The following is a 14,175-nucleotide window of genomic DNA, read 5'->3' as shown; positions in this document are numbered from 1 at the left end:
CTCAGTCAAGAAGAGTTTGCATCAGAGAATGATCTTCTAAAACCCCCAGACACCAACAAAACAAAACAATATCGCAAAGCAACAGCAACAAAAGACTAATTATGTCAAGAGCAATGGGGAGTGAAAAGTTTTAAGTCACTTAAGGCATTTTCACATCCGTTTCCTCTCTTTTTCATTCTGTCCCTTCTTTCAATGGGACATTGAATGTAGTTCATGTAGAGTTGACCTTGGATTGGCCTAAGTTATTTAGCATGTCTATTCCCATGGCCTCAGCAAGTAGCTCAGGAATGAGCCAATAAGACACAATATACCATTTGCTGGAGTTTCCAAGAAAGTGTCCCCTTTTGCTGGATATCCTAGTGTCACCATGTGATACTCATAAACTGCTGCAGCCATGTATTTATCCAAGAGGTACCAGCTGGAGATAAAGCTGACACAGAGAAGACAGAACTACAAGACGAAAGGCTTGGTTACGTAACACAGTCTGAGTCTTGGATCAGTTCAGTTCAGTTCAGTCGCTCAATTGTGTCCGACTCTTTGCAACCCTATGGACTGCAGCATGACAGGCCTTCCTGTGCAACAACCCCCGGAATTTACTCAAACTCATGTCTGTTGAGTCGGTAATGCCATCCAACTATCTCATCCTCTATTGTCCCCTTCTCCTCCTACCCTCAATCTTTGCAGCATCAGCGTCTTTTCTAATGAGTCAGCTCTTCGCATCAGGTGGCAAAAGATTGGAGTTTCAGCTTCAACATCAGCACTTCCAGTGAACACCCAGGACTGATTTCCTTTAGGATGGACAGGTTGGATCTCCTTCCTGTCCAAGGGACTCTCAAGAGTCTTCTCCAACACCATAGTTCAAAAGCATCAATTCTTTGGCACTCAGCTTTCTTTATAGTCCAACTCTCACATCCATACACGACCACTGGAAAAAAATAGCCTCGACTAGATGGACCTTTGTTGGCAAAGTAATATCTCTGCTTTTTAATATGCTGTCTAGGTTGGTCATAACTTTCCTTCCAAGGAGTAAGCATCTTTTAATTTCATGGCTGCATTCCCCATCTGCAGTGATTTTGGAGCCAAGAAAAATAAAGTCAGCACTGTTTCCACTGTTCCCCATCTATTTGCCATGAAGTGATGGAACCAGATGCCATGATCTTAGTTTTCTGAATGCTGAACTTTAAGCCAACTTTTTCACTCTCCTCTTTCAGATTCATCAAAAGGCTCTTTAGTTCTTCTTCACCTTCTGCCATAAGGGTGGTTTCATCTGCATATCTGAGGTTAATGATATTTCTCCAGGCAATCTTGATTCCAGCTTGTGCTCCATCCAGCCCAGCATTTCTCATAATTTAGTCTGCATACATCCCTGGTGGCTCAGAGGTTAAAGCGTCTGCCTGCAATGCAGGAGACCTGGGTTCGATCCCTGGGTTGGGAAGATCCCCTGGAGAAGAAAATGGCAACCCACTCCAGTATTCTTGCCTGGAGAACCCCATGGACGGAGGAGCCTGGTGGGCTACAGTCCATGGGGTCGCAAAGAGTCAGATATGACTGAGAGACTTCACTTCTTCTAGTCTGCATATAAGTTAAATAAGCAGGGTGACAATATATAGCCTTGACGTACTCCTTTTCCTATTTGAAACAGGTCTGTTGTTCCTCCAGTTCTAACTGTTGCTTCCTGACCTGCATACAGGTTTCTCAAGAGACAGGTCAGGTGGTCTGGTATTTCCATCTCTTTCAGAATTTTCCACAGTTTATTGTGATCCACACAGTCAAAGGCTTTGGCATAGTAAATAAAGCAGAAATGGATGTTTTTCTGGAACTCTCTTGCTTTTTCAATGATCTAGCAAATGTTGGCAATTTGATCTCTGGTTCCTCTGCCTATTCTAAAACCAGCTTGAACATCTGGAAGTTCACGGTTCATGTATTGTTTAAACCTGGCTTGGAGAATTTTTAGCATTACTTTGCTAGCATGTGAGATGAGTGCAATTGTGCGGTAGTTTGAGCATTCTTTGGCATTGACTTTCTTTGGGATTGGAAGGAAAACTGACCTTTTCCAGTTCTGTGGCCACTGCTCAGTTTTCCAAATTTGCTGGCATATTGAGTGCAGCATTTTCACAGCAGCATCTTTTAGAATTTGAAATAGCTTAACTGAAATTCCATCACCTCTGCTAGGTTTGTTTGTAGTGATGTTTCCTAAGGCCCACTTGACTTCGCATTCCAGGATGTCTGGCTCTAGGTGAGTGACCACACCATCATGGTTATCTGGGTTGTGAAGATCTTTTTTGTACAGTTTTTCTGTGTATTCTTGCCAAGGTTACACCTTTTCTTAATATCTTCTGCCTCTGTTACGTCTATACCATTTCTTTCATTGAGCCCATCTTTGCATGAAACTTTCCCTTGGTAGCTCTAATTTTCTTGAAGAGATCTCTAGTCCTTCCCATTCTATTGTTTTCCTCTATTTCTTCACATTGATCAGTGAGGAAGGCTTTCTTATCTCTCCTTGCTATTCTTTGGAACTCTGCATTCAAATAGGTATATCTTTCCTTTTCCCCTTTGCTTTCCCCTTCTCTTCTTTTCACAGCTATTTGTAAGGCCTCCTCAGACATTTTGCTGTTTTGCATTTCGTTTTTTTGGGGAGTTCAAATAGCTCAACTGGAATTCCATCACCTCCACTAGCTTTGTTCATAGTTATGCTTCCTAAGGCCCACTTGACTTCACATTCCAGGATGTCTGGCTCTAGGTGAGTGATCACACCAACGTGATTATCTGGGTCGTAGAGATCTTTTTTGTATAGTTCTTCTGTGTATTCTTGCTGCCTCTTCTTATATCTTCTGCTTCTGTTAGTTCCCTACCATTTCTATCCTTTATTGAGCCCATCTTTGTATGAAAGTTTCCTTTGGTATCTCTAATTTTCTTCAAGAGATCTCTAGTCTTTCCCATTCTGTTGTTTTTCTCTATTTCTTTGCATTGATCGCTGAGGAAGGCTTTCTTATCTCTCCTTGCTATTCTTTGAACTCTACATTCAAATGGATGTCTTCCCTTTTCTCCTTTGCTTTTTGCTTCCTTTCTTTCCACAGCTATTTGTAAGGGCTCCTTAGACAGTCATTTTGCTTTTTAAAATTTCTTTTTCTTGGGGATGGTCTTGACTCCTGATTCCTGTACAGTGTCACGAAGCTCCATCCATAGTTAATCAGGCACTCTATCAGATCTAATCCCTTAAATCTATTTCTTACTTCCATGGTATAGTCATAAGGATTTGATTTAGGTCATACCTGAATGGTCTAGTGGTTTTCTCCACTTTCTTCAATTTCAGTCTGAATTTGGCAATAAGGAGTTCATAATCTGAAAGTGCAGCCCTCAATATGCCAGCAAATTTGGAAAACTCAGCAGTTTTCTACAGGACTGGAAAAGGTCAGTTTTCATTCCAATCCTAAAGAAAGGCAATGCCAAAGAATGCTCAAACTACCGCACAATTGCACTCATCTCACATGCTAGCAAATAATGCTCAAAATTCTCCAAGCCAGGCTTCAGCAATACATGAACCGTGAAGTTCCAGATGTTCAAGCTGGTTTTAGAATAGGCAGAGGAACCAGAGATCAAACTGCCAACATCCGCTGGATCATCAAAAAAGTAATAGAGTTCCAGAAAAACATCTATTTCTACTTTATTGACTATGCCAAAGCCTTTGACTGTCTGGATCACAATAAACTGTGGAAAATTCTGAAAGAGATGGGAATACCAGACCACCTGACCTGCCTCTTGAGAAACCTGTATGCAGGTCAGGAAGCAACAGTAAGAACTGGACATGGAACAACAGACCTGTTCCAAATAGGAAAAGGAGTACGTCAAGGCTATATATTGTCACCCTGCTTATTTAACTTATATGCAGAGTACATCATGAGAAACGCTGGGCTGGAAGAAGCACAAGCTGGAATCAAGATCGCCGGGAGAAATATCAATAACCTCAGATATGCAGAGGACACCACCCTTATGGCAGAAAGTGAAGAGGAACTCAAAAGCCTCTTGATGAAAGTGAAAGTGGAGAGTGAAAAAGTTAGCTTAAAGCTCAACATTCAGAAAACGAAGATCATGGCATCTGGTCCCATCACTTCATGGGAAATAGATGGGGAAACAGTGGAAACAGTGTCAGAATTTATGTTTTTGGGCTCCAAAATCACTGCAGATGGTGATTGCAGCCATGAAATTAAAAGACGCTTACTCCTTGGAAGGAAAGTTTTGACTAACCTAGGTAGCATGTTCAAAAGCAGAGACATTACTTTGCCAACAAAGGTCTGTCTAGTCAAGGCTATAGTTTTTCCAGTGGTCATGTACGGATGTGAGAGTTGGACTGTGAAGAAAGCTGAGCGCCGAAGAATTGATGCTTTTGAACTGTGGTGTTGGAGAAGACTCTTGAGAGTCCCTTGGACTGCAAGGAGATCCAACCAGTCCATCCTAAAGATCAGTCCTGGGTGTTCATTGGAAGTACTGGTGCTAAAGCTGAAATTCCAATACTTTGGCCACCTGATGAGAACAGTTGACTCATTGGAAAAGACCCTGATGCTGGGAGGGATGGGGGGCAGGAGGAGAAGGGTACAACAGAGGATGAGATGGCTGGATGGCATCACCGACTCGATGGATATGAGTTTGAGTGAACTCCGGGAGTTGGTGATGGACAGGGAGGCCTGACGTGCTGCAATTCATAGGTTCGCAGAGTCGGACACGATTGAGCAACTGAGCTAAACTGAACGGAATTAAACTATGGTGAAGGTAATGAAGACAATGGTGACCTCCCTCAAAAGATCCCATGCATGTATTGCTACAGTTCGTGCCCCCAACCCTGAAGCAGGCCACCACTCACCCATGCCTTCGTTGGAGACACCCAGACACCCACAGGCACGTCTCCTGTTGGGTCACTGTTCTTTTCTCTTGGGTCCTGGTGTACAAGGTTCTGTTGTGCTCTCCAAGAGTCTATTTCCCAGGCCTATGTAAGTTCTGGAAGTCTATTGTGGGGTTAATGGTGACCTCCTCCAAGAGGACTTAATGCCATACCCACACCCAGATCCCCTGTCCCTGCGGCAGACCACTGCTGACCCGTACCTCCACAGATGTTCAAACAGTCGGATCAAGCTTTAACAAAACTAGACTACCCCTAAAATGCTCAGTTGAGACAGACAATTCTTTTTCATTTGATTTAAACCCATATGGGTTAGGCTATCTGTCACTTGCGACAGGAATATTCTTAACTGATATATGTAACATGATCACATTTACATTTTATAAAGCTTGTTTGGGCTACAGAGATACATTGTAAGCAGGAAGGCAGGGAGAACTGTTAAGATTTGAATAGTAATCTGGTTGAGAAATGGTATGGCTGGTGGGGGCAGGGATGGGGGCAACTGGAGCAGAGAAAAGTGATAGATTTAAGGGATATTTAGGGTACTAGTTAGAGGATTTGGATGTGGAGAGAAAAGTTAAAAATTACTTGTGTCAATAGGCTTTCTGACTTGAGTTAGTGGATTGGGGGCATCATTCACTGAGGTGAGGAGATTGGATATTGTTTGCCAAACAATACTGGATATTGCTTATTCAATCCAGATTGCATAAGGTTTGCCTATAGAATGTCTGTGTGAGATGACAAATGGGGTACTGAATATATGGGTCTGAAATTCAACAGAGAGGACTAGGCTGTTACAGATTTAAGTGTATTCAGAGTAAATGAAGTTGTTTAGTAAGAAAGACAGAATATCAATATCTAAGAAAAGGCAAAGGAGATGAAGAAGGAACAGACAGAAGGTAATTCATGAATGTGCAGCATCACAGGAGCCAAACACACACACACACACACACACACACACACAAAACGGTTTAGGAAGGCCAGAGTGGCAAATGCTGTTTTGTTCAACTCTCTGCGACCCCATGGACTGTAGCCCACCAGGCTCCTCTGTCTATAGAATTTTCCAGGCCAGAATACCATAAGGGGTTGCCATTTCTACTCCAGGGGATCTTCTAGACCCAGGAATGGAACTCACATCTTTTTTGTCTCCTGTACTGATAGGTGGATTCTTTACCACTACTGCAACGTGGGAAGTTAAGAGGTAAAGTTGGATGGAACTGGGAAGGTTCCTTTAAATCTAAGAACATGGAGGTCAGTAGCAAATTTTGAACTATAATGGGTACAATCTAGATTATAGCAGGTTGAGGGTAAGTGAGTGTGTGTTTGTGTGTGTTGTATGTGAGAAAGTAGAATCATCAAATGAGAAGAACTTTTTCTAGTTATTCTACTTTGCAGTCACATTTTTCAAAAGTCATGAGCTAAGTCATCAGCCCCCTTTAGTTTCTAATACTGACCTAGTTGGTGCTCTTATCCAGTCTCATCTTTTTGGTGATTACCAGTTTGGAATAATTAGAAACCATGCTCCAATAAACACTATTTTACACATTAAAAAAAAAAAAAAAAAAGTATGGATGAGATGGTATCAGACCATTATCCTTCCTCTAGTCCTTGAGGTCCTATGCTGCTACTCTGCCCTAATACCTACTACTCTGTCCCTTGGTTATTTGGTACTCATCAAACATAAGACACCTTCCTGTTGTAGACCCTTTGCACTGGCTATTCCTTGTTCCTGGAGTATTCCTAAGATCTTCACAAGGCTCTCTCCCTCTCCTAAGTCTGTTCCTATGGTACCTCCACAAAACTCACCTGGCCACACTATTTAAAATTCCAATTTGCTTCCCTGATACTCTCATTCCCCTCTACCCTGCCTTACTTCTTTTCTTCACACAACTAACATGTATAAGTTCAACATACAGTGAATTTCATTATGTTTATGACAAAGATAAAATATTAAAAGCAACAAGAGAAAAATGACAAATAAGATACAAGGGAACTTCCATCAGGTTATCAGCTGATTTCTCAACAGAAACTCTACAAGCCAGAAGAGAATGGCATGATATATTTAAGTGATGAAAGAGAAGAACCTACAACCAAGAATACGCTACCCAGCAAGACTCTCATTCAGATTTGATGGAGAAATCAAAAGTTTTCCAGACAAGCAAAAGTTAAAAGAATTCAACACCACCAAACCAGCTTTACAACAAATTCTGAAGGAACTCTAGGCAGGAAACAAGACAAGGAAAAGACCTACAGAAAATAAACCCAAAACAATTAAGAAAATGGTAATAGGATCAAACATATCAATAATTACCTTAAATGTAAATGGATTAAATGCACCAACCAAAAGACACTGATGAAAACATGTACTTCCACTTACCACATCACTGTTTGATCCCCCAAACTGTATGTAATTATGTTAGAGTTAGGTTAATCATGTTCCCATTATGGCTTGCAATTGTCATTATCCTTTACTTTTTGTCTGGCTATTGATTGTGAAAACTGATAAACAACTTTTATTATTGTGATTGTGTAACTTATTCACTTAATACCATTGTATCATGATTGGTCACAGAAAAATAATAGAATTCTACATCACCAAAACTGTCATTTAATAGAAAAACCTGTAATCACTTTCTAAAATCCAGATGCATATCAGAATTATCTTGGGAACTTTTGAAAAATACAAATGCCCAGATACTGTTTTTTTTTCCTCCAAAGCTCCAGATATGTTTCTAGTGAGCAGTCATGTTTAAAAACAACTGGACTCTGATGATGTTTTACTTTTATCTAGTTTGTTTCACTTTTTCTATTTCATATTCAGTGTTCCCGTTTCATTTAGTTTATGTTTTCCAGTTTCTCCATCTCTCTTTGGTTGTTGTTCTTCCTCAAGCCTTTATTTAGTAGAAAAACTTTTGTATATGTATATATATAATATATATATTAGATAACATTAATTTTTACCTGATAAAAAATTTATGGCATTAAATAAATAAATCTAAGTTGGATAAGGAAGGGAGTGAAAATATAAAGGGGCTGAGAGGAACTAAAAGGTTCCATGAACTACAGCAGTGATTGTCAAACTTTAGTGGTGTAAGAATCACCTGGAAAGGGGCAGATTCTGAATTATTCAGTAGGTCGGAGTGAAGACCAAAATTTATTTTCAACAAAGATCCTAGTTGATTCTGATGTAAGAGGGCCATGGACCAATTTTTGAGTAGTAGTGGATGTGAAATGATAGTTTAAAGTGCTATTTTGAAAGAAGCTGAGAGAAAGAGAGAGGGAAATAGTGGGGGAGTGGTGATATTTACTGCAGGAATAGGTGGTTACAGTGTGAGATGACTAATTTATTATCTCAAAGATGGAACAGCCTAGAATGATGAAAGGTTTAGAGTATGCCCAAGGCAGTGGGTGGCTGAAGTGGAGAGTGAAGTGGAAATAAATATCACCAGGGGGGAGTGCCAAAAGTCTAGGTAATAATCCATGTGGACCCTAAAGCTGCCCCAGATGATGGCAGTACTTGTAAGCCACAGGCAAAACTATGAGCAAAGTTCAAAACCATTAGTAAATGAGGGGAGGGAACTACAGGTGGGTAGAGACCAAGCCAAAATATGAAGTTGAAGGACCTGAGTTTTTATGCAATGGCAGAGAAGTGAAACTGGCCAATAGTAGGTGAGCCCTTATTATCTGGCAGGCTTTACTTACATCAGTCCATTTCACTCTCACCAACAACTCACAAACTTCATATAAAGTGAAAGTGAAAGTGAAGTCACTCAGTTGTGTCCGACTCTTTGCGTCCCCATGAACTGTAGCCTACCAGGCTCCTCCATCCATGGGATTTTCCAGGCAAGAGTACTGGAGTGGTTTGCCATTTCCTTTTCCAGGGGATCTTCCCAACCCAGGGATCGAACCCAGGTCTCCCGCATTGTAGGCAGACACTTCACCATCTGAGCCACCAGGGAAGTCATATAAATAAAGTAGGTGTTATTTTTATTCCACTGTTATGAGGAAACAGAAGCTGTTTTAATACAGTTTAGCAAAAAAAAAAAAAAAAGATCTCCAGAATATTGTTAGGGGTGAGGTTACCAATGGAAATATTCCTTTAAATTTTATTTTTACTGAAAGATTTTTTGTTTTCAATATCCAGCAAGTGGCAGCACCAAGTAATTTTATATTAGATCATTTAATAGAAACAACACACTCTGCGTGTATCAAGAGTTCTGTCTACTCCATGCCTTGATGATTTCTTCAGCGGCATCCAGTGTACTGTCTTTCTGTAAATTAATGAAATAGTTATCATTACAAATCAAAATAAATTCAAGATGAAGTAAAGATTTAAATACAAAAAGTAAACCAAAGTCAGTCCATCTGTAAGAGTCATGTAGTGGTTTGGGAACTGAGTGGTCCTCAACCCCTGATAACTTGAGCCAGGCTTTAGCTGGTCCTTAGCCTCTGCAGCTAAGACAGAGTCCAGGACCATGGCATGGGGATGGGGGATACCTTGAGTGGTGTCACTGGAAGCTCTACCCCATTTTAAACCACTTAACCTCAGCAGGAACACAGAAACTGGGAAGTGGCATCTATAGCATCATCCTTTGCCTTGGTGGCCAAATACACAAGTCACAAGCTCTTTAAGGAGCCTAGCAGCAAATCAAACAGGCCGAATATTTATAATGCCATTATCCCATTGCTGTTGGGCTATAAAAGTGAATGAGCCTCACAAGAATTCAATGTTAGGGGAGCTATAGACGTGTCAACAGCAGTCATTACATTATACTATTTTGTGATGCTGGCTGCCAGTTCAGAGCACTTTATTACTACTATCCTGACACCAAAAGAACTTTGCAAATTAACTAATATGGGGCCAAGGAACATTACCAAGAAAATGATCAACAATCTGTATATACAGCTCAGTCTGAAAACAGCTTAACCTAATTCCAGCCAAAACCATGTCTGTCAGATCAGTGTGGATGCCCTCACTGCCAAAGACTCAGACTTATAAATGACATTGATGCAGGAGAGCCTGAAGGATGTACTGATGAGATCCATATTTACGGTTTAGTTCGTTTGGGTAGAAGAGCGCAAAATCACAGACTTCTCTCAAAGAGCCTTGTAGACAACAAAAGGAAACCCCTCCCTTAGCTCTCAACAAAGAGGATGCCAGGCGGAGTGAGACTACAATAATAAATTAATATACAATTACAGAAAAAAGTCAAAGGATACAGAAGAGTTTACACTGAAAAACAGTCATCTGTTTCTTCCCTTCTTGTGCCTTCCTACTACTCCCATCATCCTCTAAGTCAACTTCCTAAGGCAATTGTGGTTTTAGTTCTGGTGATTACCATCAAAATCTAAGTAATGTATGCTCCTAATTTTTTAATTTATCAACTTCAGACAATGTTTACCATTCTCTGCTCTGAATGGGGAAAAATTGGTTCTTTCATACTACTCTGCGCCCTCCTATTGAAGTCTCACAGTTATAAGCTCCTAACACCACAGTTAGAGGGCCAACTGTAATGATATAATTTATTTGTTTTTTGAACAGGTAATATGTACATATGGTATAGAATTAAATTGATGGATAAACTTCCTCTTGCTTTCTCTACTCTTTTCCTTTCTCTTCCATCTCTACAGAATGACTTACTCCAAAGCCATTAGGAGGGAAACAGATCATGTAGGGGGGTGGGAGAGCCTCATCAGCCTGGTGCAGGATGCTACAGGCAGAGTAAGTAAGACGACCTTCCAACATGGGTGGCACGAGGTGGTGGTGATGACAGTAGTGGCACTGATCAGGATCAGGGCGTCAGAATCGAGGGGTTAAGTAAGCAAGGCATCTGTATGGCAGGGTAGTTCCAGGCAGCATGGAGCCTGGAGGGGATGAGGCAGGCATCTGCCAATGCAGACGGGTATGGAGTGTCAGAGCCTGTAAGGGAAGAGGAGCGCTTCTATGCAGTGGGTGACAGTGGTGGCTCTGTATGTGGTGCTGGAGACTGAGGAGAGTATCTCTGCAGGAAGGTGATGGAAGCAGGTCAGCACATGGTGCTGAAGCTCAGGTGAGGTGAGGACAGTGACCATACAGGGGAAGGGCCGGCAGACTGGTAAAAATGTCAAAGCCTGAGTAGGGTGAAGGGTGTCTGTTGGGGTGGTGGGTGGAGGGGCAGTAGCACGGACAGGAGACTGGTCACACGCAGAGGTACTGATCAAAGAAGTGGTTAAGTGACGAGCAAGGTGTTTCTACTGTCAATACTGTCAAAGAAGGTTGTGACTAACATGTATAGGGAGAAAGCTAGAATAAACTTGGAGGTGGTTTCAATGTATTTAGATAGTCATAGGAATAAGTAGAATAGATACAGACATAGAAAGGATGGACATACATTTACATGTTCCCTATCTCTGTCTTCTGGGAGGGCCTGGGAATACTAATACCCCAATGAGCACTCGTCATGCCCAGATCTTGGTTTCTTAATACCATTCTCCAGTAAAAGGTGATTTCAGGTTGAGCTGGACAATAACAAAGTGAACCTACTGCATCTTGAAATGCCAGAAAGTAAGAAAATGCTCAAAAAATGATGGGAGACGTGTCAAAGGAAACAGAGACCAGCTTAACGGGGTTCCTAATGGCCAAATTTTGGAAAATTTGAGCATCAAAATAAGTAATAATAATAAATTTTAACCCACTGAATAAAACAAGAATCTATGAGTCCTTACATATATGAATGGTTAAATGAATAAATTATTTGATGTGATATGGAATATTTTCATAGTTTCAAAGTACTTCACCACAAAACATTCATTATTCATCAAGGAAAAAGTGAAACTTTACAGTAGAGAAGCCTGGCAGACACCACCTCAATAAACTTATTAAACTTAACATCATCAGTTGTAGATAAAACTAAAATCATGTGCTATCTGATAGGATGCAAAACAATGAACAAAATATCACTTCTGTAGTTTCTACCAAAAGTGCATAACTGAGAGGGAGAGGGTGGGAAGATTTGGGAGAATGGCATTGAAACATGTGAAATGTCATGTATTAAACGAGATGCCAGTCCAGGTTCAATGCACGATGCTGGATGCTTGGGGCTGGTGCACTGGGACGACCCAGAGGGATGGTATGGGGAGGGAGGAGGGAGGAGGGTTCAGGATGGGGAACACATGAGAAATAAAGGAATAAAAATTTAAAAACCAAAAAAAAAAAAAAAAAAGTGCATAACCTGAATCTATCCATGAGTAAATGTCAAACAAACATTGAGGGACTTTCTTCAAAATAACTGGTCAATAATTTTCAAAAGTATCAAGATTATGAAAATCAAGGAAATCTGAGGAAACTTCCCAGCTTGAAGAAGACATGACAACTTAATGCAATGCACGATTCTGTCTTGGACTGACTGACTGATGACTGGTTGATTGACACAATTGTGGCCTGGGTTTATTTATTTATTTGCTTGTTATAAACAAGGACATTATTGGGGCAATCAGTGAAACCTGAATTAGATCTGAGGATTAGACAGAATAATATAGCACTCTTAAGTTCATAATGTTGATGGTTATATTGTAGAAGAATGTTGTATAATGGAGAATGCATAATAAGGTATTTGGTGGTAACAGAGGCATCAATAATTAAGTTAGGAACTTGCCCTACAATTGTTTGGAAAAACAGGTTTCAAAACTTATTTACTGAGACTATTTAAACATATATTTCTTTAGGTAATCCAGCCTCCCATCCATCTCTCTCAGCCATTCAGTTTTCCTCCCCAGAAGCAACACTGGATTTTATTATGTATCCTTCCAGAGAGAGAGTTGAGGCATTTAAAAGCTTCTTCTCCTTCCCTTTCCTTCTTTTCCTTTTTATGTAAATGATATCGTTCCTCACAAACTAGTCTGCTCCTTGCTTTACACTTATTCTCTAGCACTCCACAGAGCTGCTTCACTCGTTTAGGTATGTGAATGTACCATAATTTATTTAAGCAGTCTGCACTGGTGAGTATTGTGGTTGTCTATTATAACTTTTTGATATTACAAACAATGCTGCATTGAAAATCGTTGAATATAGACCTTCAATATGCAAGTAAATCCACAGGAAAAAATCCTACAAGCAGAATTGGTGGGCCAAAAGACATGTGCATCTACATTTAAATAATTTTCAAACTAACCACTGTAGAGATTTTACAAATTATACTTGTACTCTCAATCAATGCATGAGAGTATCTTAGGAAACTTTCCAGTTGTTTTGGTTATTTCCAATCTAACAGATAATATAAAATTTCATGGCAGTTTCATTTTTCATTTCTCTTATTATTGAGATGTATCCTTTTATATATTTGACAGCTACTGAGGATTTTACTAATAACCATTGTAAAGTGCTGCCTTTGGTTTGTTTTGTCCTAAAATTCGACCTGCTTTCTTTCAGCTTCCACTTTCTTGGCATGTTTTGCCATCCTTTTCTTTTTCGCTTTTCCAAGCAATTGGGTTAGGTGTGTCAGCTTTCCCTAGGGGCTTGATGTTGCTCCAATACTGAATGCTGATGGAAAGGAGGTGAGTCTACACTGATCTTCCTCCTCTCCTGTCTCCATGGAGGCCTCGATCACCTTGTGTAGATACCAAAGGATCATTTATGAAGTCCAATATATTAAACAAGGTACATCTCAGCGTTTTTCTGTGACATTCTGTGACATTCCTGAGGCAAGCCATTTCCTTCCTTGTTTCAAATGGAAAGGATTCTCAAAGCTATAAAATTCTTTCCCAATTCTATTTGTTCTGCCCCCCTCACCCCGACCCCCCACTTCTCCAGGAACTCTAGGTATATCATTTGTCTTCCACATTTATACTTTTTCTAACATTTAAAAACTCTTTGTTCCTGGGAATTCCCTGGCAGCCCAGTCCTTAGGACTCCATGCTTTCACTGCTGAGGGCCCAAGTTCAATTCCTGGTCGGGAACTAAGATCCTACAAGCTGTATGGTATAGCCAAAAAAAAAAAAAAAAGAAAGAAATTCTTTGTTCCCTTCACTTCTTTTCACCCACTTTCCTCAATCCTCAGTGTGCTTACAGAAGAATTTAGTGTTCTCTTTGCTGCTTCCAATGTCACTACAGTTACCAATAGCTATATTTTTTCCCCTTCAATTTCTTATCTGATCTCTTACAGCTACCATTTCATCTTCTTACATTATCTTACTCTAGCTTCCCTGAATTTTAAAAAAAACTTCTGCTGTTAACTCTTGTTTTAAATGCTTTGAATTTGAAATGTAACACTTTTTTTTTGCTCTATGGCAACAGTTCTTTTTGC

At 40.3% G+C, this 14,175-nt stretch overlaps 1 protein-coding gene across 11 annotated transcripts in view; it reads right to left on the bottom strand.

Annotated features, from left to right (window-relative positions):
- Window positions 1–8,864: 8,864 nt before the first annotated feature.
- The window catches only part of KYAT3 (kynurenine aminotransferase 3), a 60,324-nt gene continuing 55,013 nt past the window's right edge, over window positions 8,865–14,175 (bottom strand). For 10 of the 11 annotated variants that reach the window (NM_001075370.1, XM_059883053.1, XM_015464368.3 and 7 more), the window contains 1 exon segment: window positions 8,865–9,165. In NM_001075370.1, coding sequence (NP_001068838.1) covers window positions 9,103–9,165 — 63 coding nt within the window. In that variant the 3' untranslated portion in view covers window positions 8,865–9,102. 11 annotated transcript variants of the gene reach the window in all.

This window comes from Bos taurus, chromosome 3 (genome assembly GCF_002263795.3).
Source record: "Bos taurus isolate L1 Dominette 01449 registration number 42190680 breed Hereford chromosome 3, ARS-UCD2.0, whole genome shotgun sequence".
Classification (NCBI taxonomy): Eukaryota; Metazoa; Chordata; class Mammalia; order Artiodactyla; family Bovidae; genus Bos; species Bos taurus.
Note: the sequence above shows the minus strand (reverse complement) of the source record. Positions and strands in the feature narration are given on the sequence as shown.